The 20,896-nt window shown below is 41.1% G+C and overlaps 1 protein-coding gene across 7 annotated transcripts in view; it reads left to right on the plus strand.

Moving 5' to 3' along the window:
- Positions 1-373: 373 nt before the first annotated feature.
- The window catches only part of IL20RB (interleukin 20 receptor subunit beta), a 43,506-nt gene continuing 22,983 nt past the window's right edge, over positions 374-20,896 (plus strand). For 2 of the 7 annotated variants that reach the window (XM_023538379.1, XM_011373206.2), the window contains exons 1-4: positions 376-1,149; positions 14,410-14,536; positions 16,100-16,290; positions 20,163-20,287. In XM_023538379.1, coding sequence (XP_023394147.1) covers positions 1,080-1,149; positions 14,410-14,536; positions 16,100-16,290; positions 20,163-20,287 — 513 coding nt within the window. In that variant the 5' untranslated portion in view covers positions 376-1,079. Of the gene's footprint in view, positions 1,150-6,149; positions 6,829-7,600; positions 7,662-14,409; positions 14,537-16,099; positions 16,291-20,162; positions 20,288-20,633; positions 20,733-20,896 lie in introns of those variants that run through there. The other 5 variants (XM_011373202.2, XM_023538381.1, XM_023538380.1 and 2 more) reach the window with 5 other exon arrangements.

The raw sequence follows: 20,896 nt of genomic DNA on the forward strand, positions 1-20,896 counted from the left end.
CTGCAATGTGCAGAATGATTAAACATGATTGAAACTTGAGGACATTATGCTAAGTGAAAATAAGCCAGTCACAGAAAAACAAATACTATATATAATTCCACTTACATGAGGTACTTAGAATAGTCAAGTTCATAGCAACAGAAAGTATAATGGTGGTTGCCAGGGGCAGGGGGGAGGGGAGAATGGGAAGTTATTGTTTAATGGGCATAGAGTTTCAGTTTTACAAGATGAAGAGTTACGTGGACAGATAGATGATGGTGATGGTTACACAACAATGTGAATGTATTTAATACCACTGAACTGTATACTTAAAAATGGTTAAGATGGTAAATTTTCTGTAATGTGTATTTTACCACAATAAAAAAAAATTTTTTTAAACCCCAAAACAAAGGAAAAAAAAAGATACCACAAAGAGTCTCATTCCCATTTTTCTCCTCCATCTTCTCAATTTCCACTCCATCTGCCCCAAGGTAACCAAACATTAGTTTCTGTATCTCCTAACAGGTTTTCTTTTTGCAAATGCAAGCGAATATTAAACTATATGTTCTTCAATTCCTGACTTACTAAAAAGTATTAAAACATTTTTTTAAAACTTATCTACTTTTTTTCTGAAGTGGATATGTAAAAAGGGCTAATCAGTGTCCAGCTTATAAGTACTTGCAAGATGGAGACATGGAAAAGCACAGCTATTTGATGAGAGGCTAAGGTAATCCTGCCTGCTCACTGCCAATGGAGTTTCTAGGGACAACCAGGTTCCCCCCAGGAGAGAGCCTATGGTCTAGGTATCTCCCCCAGGCAGATTCTCAAGCTCCCCCGAGTTACATTTTCTCTGGAACTCTCCTAGGCCACACCCCCTGATACAATATCTGGGTTTGGGCAGAAAGGAGGGTGCTGCAATGCCCCGCCCCTTCTGAGCTGTCTGGGCCCAGCTCCTCTTTCCAGAGCAAGTCAGGCTTCACAGCGACTCAGCTCCAACATCTGCGTTCTGAAGCAAAATGACCAGGATGGACAGAATGTTTCATTGTGTAAGGAAACGATGTTCCAGGTCAAGCTGAGTCTGCCAAACACAGACCTTCGTGATGGTTCTAGAAGAAATCTTGCCAAGTCTTATGTGGTTTTTCTACGCCTTGATTCCATGTTTGCTCGTAGGTAAGTATGAATTAGAATACAGCCAATAGTCTGGGACTTGAATACAGGTTAGAAAGCGAAAAATACTTTCCCAGGGTTTGGGGTCACAATATATTCATAGAATATCTTATGTCTGTTTTTAAAAATGTTTTTCACTTCCTAAACCTTTATCCCCACATCCTAAAGAAAAGAAAAGCCTGTATTCTATTTGGAAAAATTTCTTCTAATGTCCACAGAACAATTTAGAAAGATAAAGCATCGAAACAAATCATCTAAAGGTTAGCAGAGCTCTATGCATTTTGCCATGTATCTCATTGTCTGATTTTAAAAGGTACAACATAGTTACTTAGTCTTTTTAAATGTGCCTGGGAGTTGTTAACTGTAAGGAAAAGAAATAAAGTAAAATAAAGATTCTTAAAACATACACATGAATAAAATGACAATTTTCAACCTTAATATTGGGTACAAGATTTATAAAAATTGGTTCTCTCTTGGTCACTGCAGAAAAGATAGTCAGGTACTCCATAGTATTTAAAAATAATATTTGGTTTGGAGTATTTTCCCTGCCAGTAATATTACATAATTTTCTCTGCTTCACTCCTGGATGCTTGTACCTACATGCTTTATTGTTCCAAAATTGTGGTTCTGTATTGCCTTTGATGTTTCATCATGTCAAATCGTATTTAATAGAAATTTCTAATTTTAATACTCCAAGGTATTGGGCACTTTGTGGCGTCAGTGAGAGCCTCGAGTACTTTCTGTCTTTTTTATTTTTATTTTTTAACACTAAGAACTAATTATTCTAGTTAGTTTAAATCAGGCAACAAATCAGTGCTAAGGCAATTGGCAAATGTTTAGAACTGGCTTAAGCATCAAATCTAGTGGTGTTCCTAGTTTAAAAACCTTCACAGCTTCCAATTGCTCAGCACGTGGTATTCAAATCTGCTGCTTGTTTCATTATCCAGCATAGTCAGGCCCTGACCCTATTTCTCACTACTCTTTGAAAACAAATATGGACCACAGGTGGCTGCTGTCTTCACAGTTGGCATATTATACTCTCGTTTCCTCCTTCTGGCCTTTATTGTTATAATTTCCCACCAGAAGCACCATCTCCAGTTTCTTTCCCCATCCCAAGCCTATCCTTTCATCATCATTCCCGGTGGCTCCCTCCTCCTGCAGTTCCTTCCCAGGCTTCTTTCTCCTTTGACCCTTGACCCCATGTACTCTGCTTTGGTGGGTTCTGTTTTCTGCATTGGTCTGAGGGCAGGGCCTGGGCATTTTTTCTGGTGTCCTCAGAGCCCCCAGCATAGGCTAAGCATGTTGGCTGATTGGATAGTTAGTAGTAGACTGATTGATTAGCTGGTGGGACAAACAAGTTGCCAGGGAAACATTTTTCCACTAAGACAAAGGGAGAAGATGAGGTGGCCAAATTAGAAGGGGAAAGGCCAGCATTTTTCATTTTGACGTTTTCTTTAATGAGGCAGTCCAGTTTTTCCAAGCCTTTTCCTAAAAACTTCTGTTTCTAACAGACCTGGAAGTGAGTGCGTTCTTTTGACAGCTATGAACTTATACAGAACAAAAAAACAATTGTAGAAACCACAGGGATGTCAGAGCCAGAAAGACTTGTGTATGTGTTTTGACTCTATTACTTGCTAGCTCAGTTACTATAACATATAACTTCAGTTTTCTCACCTGTGAAATGGTCAAAATAGCCACCTTGAGGTTGGGAGAGGTTAAATGAGATGATGCAAACAAAAGCACTTGGAGATGTCAGTGTGCACCCCCATGTTACTTATTATATTAATAATAATATAATATTGGTTGTGTAATATTGGTTGGTTATGTAACCAGATGGTGGTGTCAGCAGATAATTGCTTTAGCTGAGATTGCCTTTGTGCAGTTTAAACCATTTCTTCTGGATTGTATAGATGAATTCTGCAAATTCTGAATGAAGTTCCATTAGTTACTCCAGATCCCTGACAGATGGGTAGAGTTCTTACTCTCTTTTATAGAATTAATTTGCCTTGCCCTGTCCCTTCCAAATGATTCAGAAAACTGATCCCCACTATTACTACTACTACTGCTACTACCACCACCACCAACAACAATAATAATAAAACAACGATGATCGCAACGGTCATTTCTGAGCACAAGCTGCGCTTGTAGGTGAGCAAAAATATTCTCTTGACTTCTCACATCAATCCTTCAAGGTAGGCGCTATTACCCCCATTTTACGCACTACAAAACAGAGACCTAGGAGAGGTTCCGTTATTACATCTAGTAAATGGGAGAATTTGGCTTTGACCCAGGTTTGGCTGGCTCCAGAGCCTGTGCCCTTTGTACTTCTCTGCAGAAGAAGCTGAGACATTAAAGTAGGCCAGAAAAAAGGGAGGAAGGAAAAGTAAAGGGAATAAAGAAGATGGTGCTCCTTTTTTTTGATGCATTTGCCATAAGGGCTGTTGGAAGTAAAGGTGGCAGAAGAGGACTCAAATAAGGGCAGTTGACAGAAGACCCAGAGAGGGGAAGCCAGCATAGCCTATTATTCCAGGGAGGGGATTTCTGCCGGAGAGTTTGCCCAAGGGCAGCCTTGCTGCTTTCTCTATCCCTCACTTGAAATTTTAGGAAATCTTGAGGTGTTCAGCATAAACCTCAAGGCAGCTCAAAAATCTAATTTGGGATGGATACGGATTAGGAAAAAAGAAGTCAGGCCAAGGTTAATTTTACTAAGAGAGCCAAGACTTGTTTCACTTGTTTAGTTTTCATTCATTCTGCATTTCTGAGGACCTCCTATGTGCCGGATTCTGGGCCAGGTGCTCATTAGAGATGATCAAAACCAAGTCCCTTGTCTTCAGGGAACATAAGAGCTTGCTGGGGAATATACTTAAGTCTCTGGCATTTGCAGATTTACCGTTCAGTTTTAATTTTTCTTGGCCAGCAGAAGTAAGGTCTAGCTCAATGGTTCTCAGTCTCAAATGCACATTGGAATCACCTGAGGAGCTTTTAAAACTCTAAATGTCAGGATTTCACAGTCAGAGATTCGGACTTAATTAATCCAGGGTGCGGCCTGAATATTAGGTTTTTCAAAACTCCCTGGGTGGAGCTTCTTAGAGACATGGTTTATTCCAGGACTGGACAGAGAAAATATAAAACAAATCTGGAGCATATAAGAAAGTGCTTAAGAAAGGATGGAGGTCTAAATGCAACAAGTATCCTGGATTGGATCCTGGAATGGAAAAAGGACAGTGGAAAAATGAGCAAAAACCAAATAAAGTTGGGAGTAATGTATCAATGTTGATTTCTTAGTTTTGACAAATACGTCATGGCTATATAAGGTGTTAGCATTAGGGGAAACTGAGTGAAAGGTATAAAGGAACTCTTTGTACTTACTGTCTACAATTTTTTTTCTGTAAACATAGAATTATTCCAAAAATAAAGTCCGTTAAGTCTATAAACTTATGAGGTAAGTCAAAAGGAGCCAGTCTGAAAGAGCCAAAGCTGGAACAGTTTGAGTAACAAAGTAAATAACAATAGACTAAAATAAATTTCCATGAGTCCATACTGATATAAATGAATAATTCAATAAATGAATGGTAGAGAAGGAATAGCTTTTTCTTACAGAATTTCAATTAATTAATAGATAATATTAGAATAGCACAGAAATAATTGTTGCAAATAATCCACCAATAGATAAAAGCAATGCATAAAAGTCTGAGAAGAAACAGAATATTTGCGTATTGTTAAAGTATGTTCCCTAAGTGATTCAAGAAACTATGCAGGAGAAAATGCTAACTTCGCGGTGGAGACACTGCCTTAACCAAGTGATCAAGGTTAACATTGCTAGTCATAAGACATATTAACATCTTGCACTCCCTGAGAGTATGTGCCCCAAATGTATAACCTCAATCAACTCATGCAAAAATGTCAGACAAATCCAACCTGAGGAATATTCTACAAAACAATTGACCAGTAAGTACTCTTCAAAAATGTCAAGGTCATAAAAGACAAAGACTGAGAACAGACTGGAGGAGACCAACTAGATGTGACAACTAAATGTAGAATCCTGGATTGATTCCTGGAAAGACAAAAAATGAACTTTAGGGGAAAAATTGGCAAAATTCAAATAAACCGAAGCTAAATTAATGATATTGTGCCAATGTTAATATCTTAATTTTCATAATTGTACTATGGTTATCTACATATGGAAGGCTGAGTGGAGGGTATATGTCATTGAACCCCAATATGTGGTCCGTCTGCCTGCATGCACTGGCGGAAAGAAATGAAGAAGCAGGGATTTGTAATGGAGAAAGGAAATAATTTATTATTATAGGATTGGCCAATCTGGAGTATGGGCAAGCTCATGCTCTAAAAGACCCGACTCTCCAGTGCCATGTAAGTTACAGATTATATAGGGCAAAGTGGGTTAGGGGTTCAGGGTTATGTTAGAAACTGATTGATTGGAGGTGAGGTAAGGGCAATAAATCATTTCTTCAGATCTTAAGGACAGCTCTGAGGTTTGCCGCAATGTCTTTCTGTTTGGTTCCAGGGAAAAGTAGCTGGGGAGTCATTCCACTTCAGGGCTCAGGAGCTGTAACATCATTTAGGTCAAGATGTTATCTTTAGCCTGCCAGAGGTCTGGACCTTATGACCACTAGTCAGGTCCAGGCTATTGTCTTCTGCTGCCTCAGGGATTAATGATTATCAGGAAGAAAGCCTAGGTCTATGAGATGTGTAGAGAGAGAGAGAGGGGAAAAAAATAATTTCTAAAGCTGTAGTCACAAATCAAATCCAAATCATGAAGGCCCTTGGCTTCATATGGGAGCTCTCTGTACTAATTTTGCAACTCTTCAGTAAGTCTGAGACTTAGTTTAAAATCAAATTTAACAACAGTAATCAACCTCCCCGGTGATTCTAATAGGCCAAGGATGATGAGAACCGCAATTGTAGTCTTTAGAAAAGTGCTTCTCAAGTTTTAATATGCATATGAATTACCTAAGGAATCTTGTTAAAATGCAGATTCTGGTTCAATAGGTTGTAGGGTGCAGTCTGAGAGTCTGCATTTCTAATAAACTGGGGAATGTGGTGCTGCTGATCCTAAGACCTGTACTTTAAAACCATGAAGTAATCTATCACTTTTCTGAGGCGTGAATTTGCTTTTGAAGCTGGGCGTAGGCACTAGGTACTTAGGCAGTGAGTAATGCCAGCAGCCTGCTTAGCAGCCAAGACCTGGGTCAACCTTGCTCTTTTCTTCTTGTGATCATACACAAGGTAATTCTCTTGAAATAATGTATGTATCGGAGGGAGAAATTTTAGGGCATAATGTCAGTTCATATCCCCTGCAGTGCAAGCCCCATGTGGTGGGCAGAATAATGGTCCCGCAAAGGTGTGCATACTCCAATCCCTGGAACCTGTGAATATGTTACCTTCCATGAAAAAAGAGATTTTAAAACTGTGATTAATGTTATGGGACCTTGAGATTGGGAGATTATCCTGGATTATCTGGGTGTGCCCAATCTAATCACATGAGTCCTTGAAAGCTGAGAACCTTTCCCGGATGCAGTGAGAGAGAGATAGGAGGACAGAAGAAGAGGAAGGAGAAATTTGAAGCATGAAAAGGACTCGACCAGCTATTGCTGGCTTTGGAGATGGAGGAAGGGTCATGAACAAGGAAGGAATGCAGGTGGCCGGTAGAAGCTGAGGATGGTAAGGAAACAGATTCTTTCCTAGAGCGTCCAGAAGGAATACAGCCCTATCAATACCTTGATTTTAGCCCAGTGAGATCAGTGTCAGACTTCTGAACTATAGAATTATAAGATAATAAATCTGTGTTGTTTTAAGAAGTTAAATCTGTAGTAATTTGTTACAAGAGCAATAGAAAACTAAGAGGCAGAGAAAGAGAGAGAGAAAGAGAGAGAGAGAGAGAGAGAGAGAGAGAGAGAAAGAGAAAGAGAAATGTTGTGAATGCAGCTCTGTGCAAAAGATGTTGCTTAGCTGATTTTGTCCAAACTGAGTACCAGACTCTTAATAGTCAGGTCACAGTCACATAGCTCAAGTCTCTATTGGAAACACCACCAAAGAGGCTCCATCCAGCGGGTCTTGAGATACCTGCTAGAATGAAAATAACACAAGTCTGCAGTAACAAAAGCATAATTATACACAAGGAACCGAAAGATTGTACAGGGGATTCTTGTATTGCTCTCTAGCTCTGATGAGAACCCTTATCCTGTGTGGCTGAGGAAATAATTCTTCCAGATTTTGTACTCTCCTCTCTGTGAACAATATGTTTTTCCTGTCTACATGTCAAGCTTACTCTCCCCTTTCCCTTGAGTATATTTATTTTGCATTTGATGTTTACATTTGGTAGAATATTAACTGGTTTCTTCAGAGACTTGGCTTCATGATCCTGGCTGACTGACAACATTTTTTGTTAATGAGAGTACTGTGTGGATAACAAAGTTTTCTTTTTCTGCCTTAGTTGTGTTTTCAAGACCGCAATCAGCCTTCACTAACAATCGAAGGGGATTTTAAAACTTTTTGTAAGTAGTCACTTTCAGCTTGGAATCTGAGCTGAAATATAGTTCCCATGTTGTAGAGTCATTTTCTATTTGGTGTCCTAGCATAAAATGGGCTGCTTCTGATGCAATGTCATAACACTTTCTACATAACCCTATTAACCATTTTCTCATTTAGAAAAAAAATAGTGCAGCTTGCCACCAGCTATGTTTTCTAGGATTTGACATTTTCAGCAATTGGACAACTAAAAACAATGCTATAAATGGAATGATGTCATTTGTTTTCAAAGACTATCGATATACTAGACGGACGCGAAAATGAAAATAAGAGCGAGATATTTTATGGCAAACCTTGGAAGTAAGGTTATTAGCGAGTTATCTCCGGGTAAATGCTGCAGCTGCAAGTGTCGCCAGCGAGTATTCTCAAGGCAAACAGGAAAAGGGTTCAATGCCTCCTGGCATCAGCAGTTCATGGGCAGTATGGTTTTTCCATCTCATACCCAATGTGTGTGCTACTTAAATATGGGCAAAACAATGAAATTTGGAATGTACTATACAAATAGCATAAGAATATTGAATATGTCGCCAGTAGGGCTCAGAAAGAAGCAGCAGTTTTCTAGTAAAGGAATGAGACTGAATATTTTGCCCATAATGGAGTTAGATTTGGAACTTCACAGGTAGGAGAAAAGGGTCACACATGCAAATTTTTGCATTAACATAATGGAGCCATCAGAAAGTTGGGACATCCCTTGCTATTTTCCTGCCTGTATGCCCCCTCATGAAGAAAAACATACTCAGTAATTCTGATGCAGGACAGGGCAAATTCCCCTGAGTGGGGGAAGTCGCAAGCACTGCAATGAGAGAGGAGAGTTCTTGGCAGAATGTAAGAAAGCATTCAAACACATGCCAGAGTTAGAGTCAAAGGAAAGTTTATTAGAGAAGAGGTAACACTTCATAGACAGAGCATGGTCTCCTCTCAGAGGCAGATTGAGAGAACCTAAGAGAGACTCAGAGGGACAGAGACAAGAGAAAGAGATGAGAACAAGGAGAGAGAGTAAAGGCACTGAGAGGCATCCCGCAGTGTTCGGGGAATTCAGTTTACATACCATTCTTTAGTTCCTGTGAGTTACAGTTTAAAGGCTATGTTTACCCATTTTCCTTTGATATGGACATACAGTGAGGAAGGAGCAGAGTATGTAGCATGAAAAGGTAAGGATGTGTAGAGTGAAAAGCCTGCTGGCAATTTCCAGCCTCTGATCCATAGGTTCCCCATGGTTTTAGCCATAAAGAATGAATGTTTTTATTTTGTGCTGGGCACCAAAGACTCTATTTTAAAGACTCTGTTTTTTCTGTTTTCCCTTCATGGTGTTGGGACATGGGTTGTTTATTAGCAATTCCAGCAGACATCTTCCTTTGTTCTGCAGGTTTCTTCCTGGTCTGGCTGCAGGGCTGATCAGCATATTGTAGTCTCTGAATGTAGCTTGATTTAACATTTTAGTTCCCTTGCTTCCTCTCTACATTAATTCAGCTTCATAGTGTATCGCTTAAAGCTTTGATAAGTGCCCTAATCATCAGTTCTCCCTTCCCAAACAGGTCCCCCTAACTAATTTAATTGACTGGATCTAATTGTAGAACTTTGCATTTTTTCTCTGTGCATTTATCTTGAGTTTATTGCATCATGATCTTTTACAAGGTATCCTATCAATCATTGATAATCAGAAGTAATGCTATTTTTTTAAGGTGTGATGGCATGATGGTTGTATTATTTAATTAAAAATTTTTTGAGATAATTTTATATTCATATGCAGTTATAAGAAATATACAGAGCCCAGTTTCCCCCAATAGTACTTTGCCAGTTAGTATAGTTCCACAATCAGGATATTGACATTATTGATACAATCCATCTATTTTATTCAGATTTCCCCAGTTTTACTTGTGCTCATTTGTGCGTGTGTGCATATACACGTGTGTGTATAGGTTTGTGTGTTCACCACTACAGTCAAGATACTGAGCAGTTCCAACATCACGACAATACTTCCCGTTTTATAACCACACTCACCTCCCTCCTCCATTTCCTCACCTTTCCTAATCCTTGACAACCAATAATCTGTTCTCCATTTCTAAAATATTGTCATTTCTAAAATGTTTTATAAATATCATACAGTATGTAAGTTTCAGGGAGTGGCTTTTTTTTTTTTTCACTCAGCATAATTCCCTGGAGATTCATCCAAATTGTTGTGTGTATCAATAGTTTGTTCCTTTTATTGCTGAGTGGTGTTCCATGAATGTATGTACCAAAGTTCATTTAACCATTCACCTGTCGAAGGATATCTGGTCTGATTCCAGTGTGGCTATGGACATTTGTGTGAAGATCTTGGGTGATGTAAGTTTTCATTTCTTTGGGATAAATGCCCGACAGTAAAATTGCTGAGTCGAATAGTAATTACATATTTAATTTTATAAGAAACTGTCTATTTTCCAGAGCGGCTGTCCCATTTTACATTCCCACCAGCAATGTATGAGTGATTCACTTTCTCTGCATCCTCGCTTTTGTCACTTTTAAAAATTTTAGTTATTCAGATACCTGTGTAGGGCTATCATGTAGTGGTTTTAATTTGCTAATGATGTTGAACATCTTCTTACGTGTTTATTTGCAATCTGTAGGTGCTCTTTGGTAAAATATTTCTGAATGTTTTTTGCCCATTTTTAAATTGGATTGTTTGCTTTTCTACTGTTGGGTTTTGAGAGTTCTTTATATATTCTAGATATGAATTTTTTGTGAGCTATAACTTTGCAAATTTTTTCTCCCATTCTGTAGTCTGTCTTCTCATCTTCTTAACAGGGTCTTTTGCAGAGCAAAAGATTTTAATTTTGACGATGTCCAATTATAAAATATTCCTTTTATAGATCTTGCTTTTGACGTCAAATCTGAGGACTCTTTGCCTAATCCTGAAGATTTTCTCTTATGTTTTTTCCTAAAAGTTTTAGAGTTTTACATTGATCCATGTAATGGATCTATGATCCATTTTGAATTAATTTTTACATAAGGCGTGAGATTAAGCTTGGGCTCTTTTTTTTTTTTTTGCCTGCAGATGTCCAGTTGATCTAGTATTACTTGTTGAAAAGGCTATTTTTCCTTCACTGAATTGCTTTTGTACATTTACCAAAAATCGGTTGAGTGTATTTGTATGGTTCTTTTTCTGAGATCTGTATTCTATTTCATCAATCTATGTGTCTATTGCTTTGTGAATACTACACAATCTTAATTATTCTAAGTCTTAAAATTGGGTAGTTTGATTACCTCCACTCTATGCTTTTAAAAAATTGTTTTAGTTATTCTAGCTCCTTTGCCTTTTCCTAAAAATTTTAGAAAAATTTTGTCTAAGTCTACTGTGTGTCCCAGGCCTGGCTGGTCCCAGGTCTGGCTGTGATCTAGGCTTGTGGCTAGGAATAGCACCCTGGATTTAGAATATTACATTAGTGTAGTAGGGCACCTGCGCCTAAAATATGTAAACATAATTCAGCTTATTGTATCACGCATGTGTGGCTGAATGCCACTATTGTATTCTGATATAAATGGAGCCATGTGGTCCCCTGTGGAGCAAAAGGGGAACACAAGAAGGGGAGCAGAAGCAGTGCAGAAGCAGAAGTGCGCTCCCCACAATAAGTTGGTGCCTGCTTTTTCATTCTCATATTGGCCCCTCGTGCATTCTTCCAACTGGGCATCTCACCACTGAAACCTTCCCTTCTCGATCAGCTTGGTGCTGACATCTTGGTGCTGAAATCTTGCTGAACTTTTGATAGAAATTGTATTAAGTCTGTATATCAATTTGGGGAGAATTATTATGTTAACTATATTGAATCTTCCAATTCATGAATACGATATGTCTCTCCTTTTGTTTTTTAGATCTTCTTTGATATCTTTCACCAGCATTGTGGAGTTTCCCCCATACAAATTCTAAATATATTTTGCTAGATTTATACCTAAGTATCTTCCTTCCTTCCTTCCTTCCTTCCTTCCTTCCTTCCTTCCTTCCTTCCTTCCTTCCTTCCTTCCTTCCTTCCTTTTTTCAAGTAGTTGTAAATAGCACAGTCAGTCTTCTGTATCCACTGGTTCTGCATCTGTGGATTCAACTAATCATGGATTGAAAATATTCAATTATTGCCAATAATTATTGCTGATGTGTAGTATTTAGTTAGGCCTATTATGATTGTGTCTCTATTGAACATGTATGTGCAAGCTTATTTTTCCTGTCATTATTCCCTAAACAATACATTATAACAACTATTTAAATACATTTACATTATATTAGGTATTGTAAGTAATGTAGACATGATTTAAAATTTACGGGAGGATGTACATAGGTTATATGCCAATGATACACCGTTTTATATAAGGGACTTGAGCATCCAAGGAGTATAGTACCCGAAGGAGTCCTGAAATCAATCCCCCACACATACCAAAGGACAACTGTATTTTTATTTTTAATGTTTAAGTGTTCATTGCTAGTATATAGAAATACAATTAATTTTTTATGTTTATCTTATATCCTATGAACTTGCTGAACTCACTTATTAGTTTTAGGGGTTTTATTTTATAGATTCTTTGGAATTTTCTACATAGCCATATCATGTCATCTGCAAATAGGGGGAGTTTTCTTACTTCCATTCCAATTTGTATGCTTTTACTTGTTTTGTTTGCCTTATTGCAGATGCTAGACCTTCCAGTACTATGTTGATAAAAAGTGCTGACAGCGGAAGTTCTTTATTTCCGATGTTAAGGTGGAAAGCATTCAGTCTTTCAACATTAAGTGAGATGTTAGCTGTAGATTTTTTGTAAATGGTCTTTCTCAAGTTGAGATAACTCCCTGCTGTTCTTAACTTGAAGAGAATTTTTTTGAAAATCATAAATGGTTGTTGAATTATGTAAATGCTTTTTATGTGTCAATTAATGTGATCGTATGATTTTTCTTCTTTAGCATGTTGATATGGTAGATTATTAACGGATTTTCAAATGTTGAACCACATTTGCATACCTGGAATAAATTTCACTTGGTCATGGTGTAGAATCCTTTTTATGCATTATTGGATTTGGATTGCTAATATTTTATTGATAATTTTTGCATCTAAGTGCATGAGATATATTGGTCTCTAGTATTTTGTTTTGTTTTTTAAAATATATACTACTACCTTTGTCTAATTTGGGTATTAGGGTAATATTGGCCTCATAAAATAAGTTGGAAAGTGTTCTTTCCTCTTCTATTTTTTTTGGAAGAGATCGTGTAAAATTGGTGTTAATTAAAAAAGTATTTAGTAGAAATCTCCATGGGCCTGGAGATTTCATTTTCAGAGCTATTACATTATGAATTATAGTTTTATATTCCCCACATAGCTGACTAGAGAAATGTTTTGTATACTTTGCCTGAGGAAGGACGTTAGAGAGGACAATCCCTTGCCCTACCGTGCCAGCCTACTGCAGCTGGCTCTTCTCTTTTCATCCCTTGGGTGATTGCAAGGTTAAGGGTGGGAAGGACAGGAAGCCCCGCTTGTGGGTACCCCAGGTGTTTCCTCACAGGACAGGGCCACAGATGCTGAGAGTAGGATGGAAGTGCATCACTAAGGTCCTATATTAGAGAAGAAGCGAGGGAACCAGGTGGTGTGTCCCCGACAACCCCTATCCCCTTGTGGTCACAGGGCTTGATAACGAACAACAGGTGCCAATCTGGAGACAGACATAGAGAAAAAATTCTGGGTGAAGGCCTCCCTCCCCCTTCTCACTGTGCCCTCAGATGTTATCACTGAGCAAAGAGTGGCAGGTGTTGGGCTTGAAAAGGAGAGCATTTGAAACTGGGAAGAGAAGGACCATGGCAGAGGGTCCACATTGCACCCTGGGTTACACACAAGGTTGAGACCTGGGCATGCCCAAAGTCCTTATGAGTATATAGGTTCAGCTACCCAAGCCTTTTTTATTCTGTGTGCAGACTGTATATACCAACTGTGTACATACTCTGGGCGTACCACATACACCTGTATGAACAGATGCTTGTGTCCCAGGCTGCCTCAGGGGCCTGCAGTCTGCCTGGGGCAGAGTGTCCAAGCTGGTTTGGTGCCTTTCTAGACTGGACATTCTCCACCTCCCAGCTGGCAGCTGATGCACCATTCAGTCTTGTTGGGGGACATGAAGGGGTGCAATATAGATGGCAGTAGCAGGAGAAGGAGGTGATGAGAAGGTGGCAGGAGCCTGCATAGGTTTATCACATAGAGATGGGAGGCTTAGGTTTTTGCAACTTGCTTAAGGTCACATCATAAGTGGCAACGTCAAGGCCTGCATCGAGGTTGATTTGACTGACGTAAGAGTTGTAAACAACGTGCCTCAGATTTGCCATTTGTGCAATGGAGAAACTAATAGTCCTTACCTCCCAGTATGGTCATGAGGATTAAGTGAGATAATCATGTAACAATCTAACACATGGTGTAGCTAGAACATGGTAAACGCTCAATAATATTAGCCATTATTATTATTAAAATTATTAATAATAATATTTCACCAAATTATATAATAATTAAATATTTCATCATTATAATAGAAAATTATAATTTTCTATCATTATAATAAAGATAGAAAAAATTTAGCATTGATACAAGTATGATGAAATTAGAGGTGTTTCTTCTTCATAAATATACGAAGACTTTCATTAGGAACTAATTTAAAGCTGTGGCATTTCCTTAATATAAGCCCACCTGTCAGCCTGTCTATCTGCCTTGATCCCAGATGGAGTCGCCATTCTGCCTGCCCCTCAGAACCTCTCTGTACAGTCAACCAACATGAAGCATCTCTTGATGTGGAACCCAGTGACCGTGCCTGGAGAAGTAATCGACTATTCTGTGGAGTACCAGGGGTGAGTTTTTTTTTTTTCTTTCTTTCAGTTTTTCTCTCTTAGACAGTAGTTGATTGCTAGAGGCACAGCCCTCATTCCAGAGCTCAAGGAGGCTTTGTGAGCCCATGGGTGGATTATCTCCAGTGACCTGCCTTTTTTGCGTGGGCATTGGGAGAGTTGAAAAAGCAAGGGATATTGTCATGAGGATTTGATAATGAACTCTCTGGGAACCCAAATGTGTATAAACACATTTTGATGGAGCTTCTTTTCAACAGTGAGTCAACTGTCTAATGCTGAAGAAAATCTCAAGAAATGAGTTTGATTCTGACTTGAAGAGGATAAGTTATTGGAGACTCAGATCCTTTGGAAGTGAGGGAGGCCTTAGTTTTTCTGTCTATGTTCTTGTCATTAGGAGCTAAAACAAATTGTGACCCTCAGGGTCAGCTGGCCCTGGGGCCAAGCAGGCTCTACTCTTCTGCAGGTGTTCAGGCCCTTGGAATCATTGAGGAGCAACAGAGACATAGAAGGTGCTCAATATATTTTATTAACAATAAATACGAACTCAGCACCTACATGGGTAGACATTCTTCTAGGCTCAGGGTCCAGTCAACAAGGTTCTGGATATAGGGAGCTTACATTTAGAGAAGGAGACCGACAGTAAAGAAAATAAAAAACCTAGGTTTGCACTGTCCAGTGTGGCAGCCACTAGAAATAGATAGCCATTTAAATTTAATTAAAATTAAAAGAAAATGTCTGTATCCCAGCCACACGAGTCACATTTCAAGTTCTCAACAGCCACATGTGGTTGTAGCTACCATAGGAATAGCACCAATATAGAACATTTCCATCATCTCAGAAAGTTCTACTGGGCAGCACTGCTCTAGGTAATTTCAGGTAGTAATCAGTGCTAGGAGAAAGCTAAAAGACTGATGCAGTAGAGTTGACTCTGGCTTCCTTTCATTAGGTGGTCAGGGAAGATCTGTCTGAGGAAGTGATATTTAAGCCCATATCTGAGGGACAGGAACCAGCTAATGTAAACAGCAGGGGCAGAGCATTTGAGACACAGTGACTAATAGCTAGTCAGAGCTCCTAAGATAAAAAGAGCTCAGCGTGGAGGTCACTGCGGAAGAAACAGCATGTATAGGGGTGGAGTGAGAGAGAGGCCAGAGAGTCGTAGGCCATGGGGAAGAGTTTGGCTTCCCTTCTAAGTGCTTTGGAAGCCATTAGGGATACAAATGTTGTGATCTGCTGAATGGTTTGAAGAACATCAGGAGTGGAAGTTGGGAAATCAGGAGATGATAGCAGTGCAAGGGATGGCAGTGGCTGAGATTGGGATGGTGACCCTGGAGATGGAGAGACCTGGATACATTGGGGTTTATGCCTAAGTTTCCTTTGTCTGGTGACAAAAGGAATAAGAAAGAATGGATGGTTGGTCACAGAGAAGAGTGTAGGAACTGGAGTATGGAGCAACTGCTTATTTTGCTGACCCATAAAATGTAGGTGAATGAGGCAGTTACTTGCAACCATCATTGAGCCTGGGTAGAAGGGGCAGTTGTGATGCTGTGCTTTTCTCTCCTTGGCCAGGGAGTATGAGACCCTGTACGTGAGCCACATCTGGATTCCCAGCAACTGTTGCTCACCCACCAAAGATCCTGAGTGCGACATCACTGATGACATCACTGCAACCGTGCCATATAACCTCCGCGTCAGGGCCACCCTGGGCTCACAGAGCTCAGCCTGGAGCACCCTGGAGTACCCCTTTAATCGAAACTCAAGTAAGATACTTCTCTCTTTATTCCCCTACCCCCACCAGCCTCCCTTTCAGGAACCATATTCTCTGAGACTTTCAGGATTCTTTTTAGCATCAAATTAGTCTTGCAAAGCCAGAGTACTGTGAACTCAAAGAACCCTAACTGATCCATTTAAAAAATTGCCAATTGCTTTCTACATGCCCTATTTCTCATTTTGAAAGAGTCTTTGAAGTCATTCCCTATCTCTGTCAGAGTTTGCAGGTGATGGGGACAATGACATCAAGAACCCAGAAGGAAAGCTGCTCTGAAAGTGAGGAATGGGGCTAGGACTGCTTCTTTCTACCCTGACAGTGCCTCAATAAATCTTACACTGACTCCCATCTGGTGCCTCACGAACCCCATGTTTGTTGCCTTGTGTGAGCACCTTCTTTGTGTAATAGGATTTAACAGAGCCACCGGAAACAGGTGCCCTTCTATGGTCACTGGGAAATAACTTTTCTTTAGCAATAGTACCTGAAAAATGATTGAGAAAGAGAAGAATACAGATAGGTGGCCAAATACAGTAGAACACAAGCAATGGCCAGTGTATAAAAAGGCATTCATGTTTGAGGAACAGCAGGAGCAAGGACTGAATGGCCAGGGCATGAGGAAGCAGCTGGTAACATGGTTAAGGGCTTTGACATGAATGAAGCTTGATCGAATCAGCAGAGGAAGTCAGGGAAGAAGAGAAGGTCTAAGACAGGTCTACTTTACAAAGCTATCACTCTGGCTACTGTGTGGAAAGGGAGCCTGGGGTGGGATAAGACTCTAAGGCAGAGGAAGAGTGATGAGGGAGCTGTAACACTTCAGCTGAACCAAAGTAGGTCCTGATCCCAGATGTGGGGGAGGGGATAGGGAGGAGAGGACAAATTCAAGACATGGCTGAGTTAGGATAGAGTTTGGATGCAAGTTGTTGGGAGATGGAGTGGGAAGAGACAATGATGGTATCCAGCTTCCAGTTGGGGTTGTGAGAATGTCATTCAAGTCAGGGAACTCAGGAGGGACAACAGCTCTGGAGGAATGGGAGAGACTCCTAGCTTTGGGACTGAGGTTCCTACAAGATATCACATCCAGATGTCTCTGAGTGGCAGCTGGAAATCAGGCCCTGGGGCTCAGACAGGTCGAGGCCTGACACACAACATGAAGTTAATAGCTAAAGGCTTGGGAGTGGATGTGGTTGTCTAGGCACAAGATATGAGGACAAAGAGAACTCAGGACAAGATCTTGGGAAACCTCAGGCTGGGCAGGTAGAGGGTCATGGATGGGAGAATAGAAGAGCTGCTGAAAAGCCTGAAGGAGACTCCGAAATGAGTTCTTGAGAAGGTGGCTTCATGGAATGATGGGGATGGTGGTTAGGTTGCTGGGTGGAGGATCGAGTGGAGGTGGGGAGGAGAAAGGCGGCTCCTTCTCTGAGAGAGATGTGGACAATAATGTGAGCTGCAGGAGAAGTAAGGGAAAGGCCTTTGGTGAGGTCTGTTTTCTTGATGTGGCAGAGGTCCTCTGTTGCGAGTGAGGATAAAGGAAGGTTAGGTGCAGCATCGACAATAATGGGATGAGTGAAAGGTTGCTGAGGAGTGCATGAGATTGGGTAAAAATCAGGAGAGTTTAGAAGGTGGGGAAGCCCAAGCTGGAAGGGGCTGAGGAAGGCAAAGATAAATTTGAAGGGGAAGTTAACCCTCTAGAGTCAGATGGATGTGATTCAAATCCCAGCTCAGCCATTGATAGCTGGGTCCCTGACTCTTCATCTGTAAGAAGGGCAACGGACTGCTTCCCTGTGTAGTTGTGGTGACCATATAAGATGAAATGTATAAATCCTCAGTGCAGTGCTCTCCTATTATAGCATTCTGCTACTGGGAAGAAGAGGTGGGGACATTGGAATGTGATACCAATAGGAATTTTTGTGCGGAATGTGGGCTGTTCTGCCCAGGCACTGGGATGATATGATGGAAGTTGTGGGATTTCCGTGCCAGGCACTAGGGGAGGCTGAGTGACACTGGAGGGTGGTGCCACATTGCCTCTGCCTGCAGTGCCCAGGCAGCACCCAGCATCACCTCCCTCTGGCTCCTGAGAGCATGGGGCTCCAGCCAAGACTATGGCTGGGGGCCGGCAGCTGTTGTTGGAAAGGAAGGCATGGGTCAGAGAGAGATAAGAAATGCCTACAAAACTATGTGGATGGGTGTGTGTGCAGTAGCAACTTGTGCTTGAGAAGGCCAATGTAAACAGGAACAGGAGTGTCTGTACCTGCACCGAAAGGTAGAAGACGTGAGCCTGTGAGACCCCTGTGCAGGTGGAGTTAGCTACAGAGCTGGGATGCAATCGTGACTCTTAAGGGCATTAAGTGTTCTTTTGCCTCTGGAAAAGATCACCCTGACTTCTTCCCCAACCATGTGAAAAATTTTGTTTCAAGGCCACCCTGAAAAAAGATCTACTATTACAAGGAAGCCTTTTTGAGAGCAGAGGTTCTGAACCTCGATTGCACATTCAAGTCACAGGGGAGCTTTAGAACTACTTATGTCTGGGGCCCATCTCTGGGGAGTCTGATTTAAATGATCTTCGTGCATCCTGTTCATGGGAGTTTAACATTCTCCCCAGGCTATTGTCAGTGCAGAGCCGGAGTTAGGATCCACTGGTACAGAGGCTAAATACCTCATATAGTAGAGTCTAGAAACTTGGGAAAGATACGGGCTTAATTTCTGGCCATTAACTGTTGTGACTTTGGGCAAGTCGCTTAACCTCTCTGAGGCCCAGTTACATCAGCTGTACAGCAGGAATAGTATTTACTTTCTTTTGGATAGATTAAAATAGTCTGCAGAATACACAGTACAGAGGTTCCTGCCTCAACATTATCAAAACACTCTCTGAACTGAAATGACTTTAAGTCATTTTTTTCGAATTCTATTCTCAATAAAGATGAAGATCGGAGGATCCAATTCTAATCATGTTTGACCTAAAACTGGAGGAGTCAAACATCTCTCTTCTTTCTGGAGGTATTTCAGAGGTAGTTCTAACGGTACTGTGTGCTGATATGAAGTCTCTGAACTGGATGTTTTGCACAATTGGACGATTCCCCAAGTCTTCCTGTTGTTTGTCCAGGCAGCTCTTCAAATGCCAGGAATTGCTCTGCTCTCTGAAAACTCCCTGTAGGAACTGACTTTCTTTTTCTTTTGAGTGTCCACTGACCCCAGTACAGGAGGATTTAGCCCAGAACACACTCCATTCTACTTCCCAAACCAAGGGTGGCCCTTCTGGTCCTGCAGTGTCTGGATCTGAGAGGCAAGCATGGATCCATTGTCACTAGCCAGAGACTAGAGATGGCCTGTGTGGGCCCTTCTGTTCTTGGTCTGCTAATGGGAAAGTATCCATGGGGGCTGCTGGCCAATCTATTTGGAATCCAGCAATGTGAAAGATAGTGTTTATGCTTATGCTGTAATTTGTAGAGTTGATTATTGAAATTTGTAAAGCCTTCCGATTTTCCAACATCCCCATTAAGGACATGAGATGAAGAATCCTTGGGCCGAGTATAGAATGGCCGGCCCATCCACAGGCTGCTGATTGGCTGATGCTTGAAAGTCAGCAGCAGCCAGTACATATCACTGATCCATATGAACTGCAGATAAGTCTTTGTCATTTGTTTGTTTGTTTTTCATTTGCTTGTTATTCAAAAAGTATTTACTGAGCACCTGCTGAGTACAGGAGAGTATGGGCACACATGCTTCTGCACGCTGTGAAGCTACATTCAACACCCTCCCTTCCCCCAAGCTGGGCGTGTTTCCACTGATAACTTGGTCATGGTCTACTGGGACAGAAATCAGTCCTATCTAGGGCTGGCTTTGATTCTCCTCCTATCTTGCCAACAGCTATCCTAACTCCACCTGAAATGGAAATTACCAAGGATGGCTTCCACCTGGTTATTAACCTGGAAGACCTGGGGCCCCAGTTTGAGTTCCTCGTTGCCTACTGGAAAAGGGAACCTGGTGCCAAGGTGAGATTTCTGACCTTGGCCTTTGAGTCAGGCTTTGAGGAAAGAGTCACAGACCTCTGAGAGGTGAGTGTGAAAGGCCAGACCCTGCAGTGTTCACTGTCTGAGGTGGCCTGAGGATAAGAAGGCCTGAGTGAAGTGTGGGAAAGGAAAAATGTGAGTAGGCTGACAATCCCAGTACCCTCCTCTTCAAGGACTGCCTTGGTCCAACCCAGGCCTTGGTGGGGATCCTTCTCAGGCCAGATTTGCTAAAGTAGGGAGACTGCCTCCTTGCTCTAAACTCTAACATAGTTGGATGCACAATCCCTTTTCAAGCATTTCTTCTCCCTTGTTGGCTTGTCTTTCGCAGTCATTCTCTCTGGCATGTTTAGGGGCAGCAGACACCAGTGTGTTCCAGATCAACTGCATGATTTCAAAAGCGTATGAAGCTGGCACAAGCCTTTCGAGGGTGTGTATCTGGGCAGGGTACAGAAGTTGGGGCAGAGAGCCAGCAGCTGGCTTATGGATAAACCTGTCTAATTATGAGCTGGTGGGTCACCCAGATGCCTAGATGGGGTGCTACCCCTTCCTGTGAGATGGCTGCTGCAGGCTGGAATGAATGTGAGGTCAGCT

Source organism: Pteropus vampyrus, unplaced genomic scaffold (genome assembly GCF_000151845.1).
Source record: "Pteropus vampyrus isolate Shadow unplaced genomic scaffold, Pvam_2.0 Scaffold220, whole genome shotgun sequence".
In the NCBI taxonomy this organism is placed as follows: domain Eukaryota; kingdom Metazoa; phylum Chordata; class Mammalia; order Chiroptera; family Pteropodidae; genus Pteropus; species Pteropus vampyrus.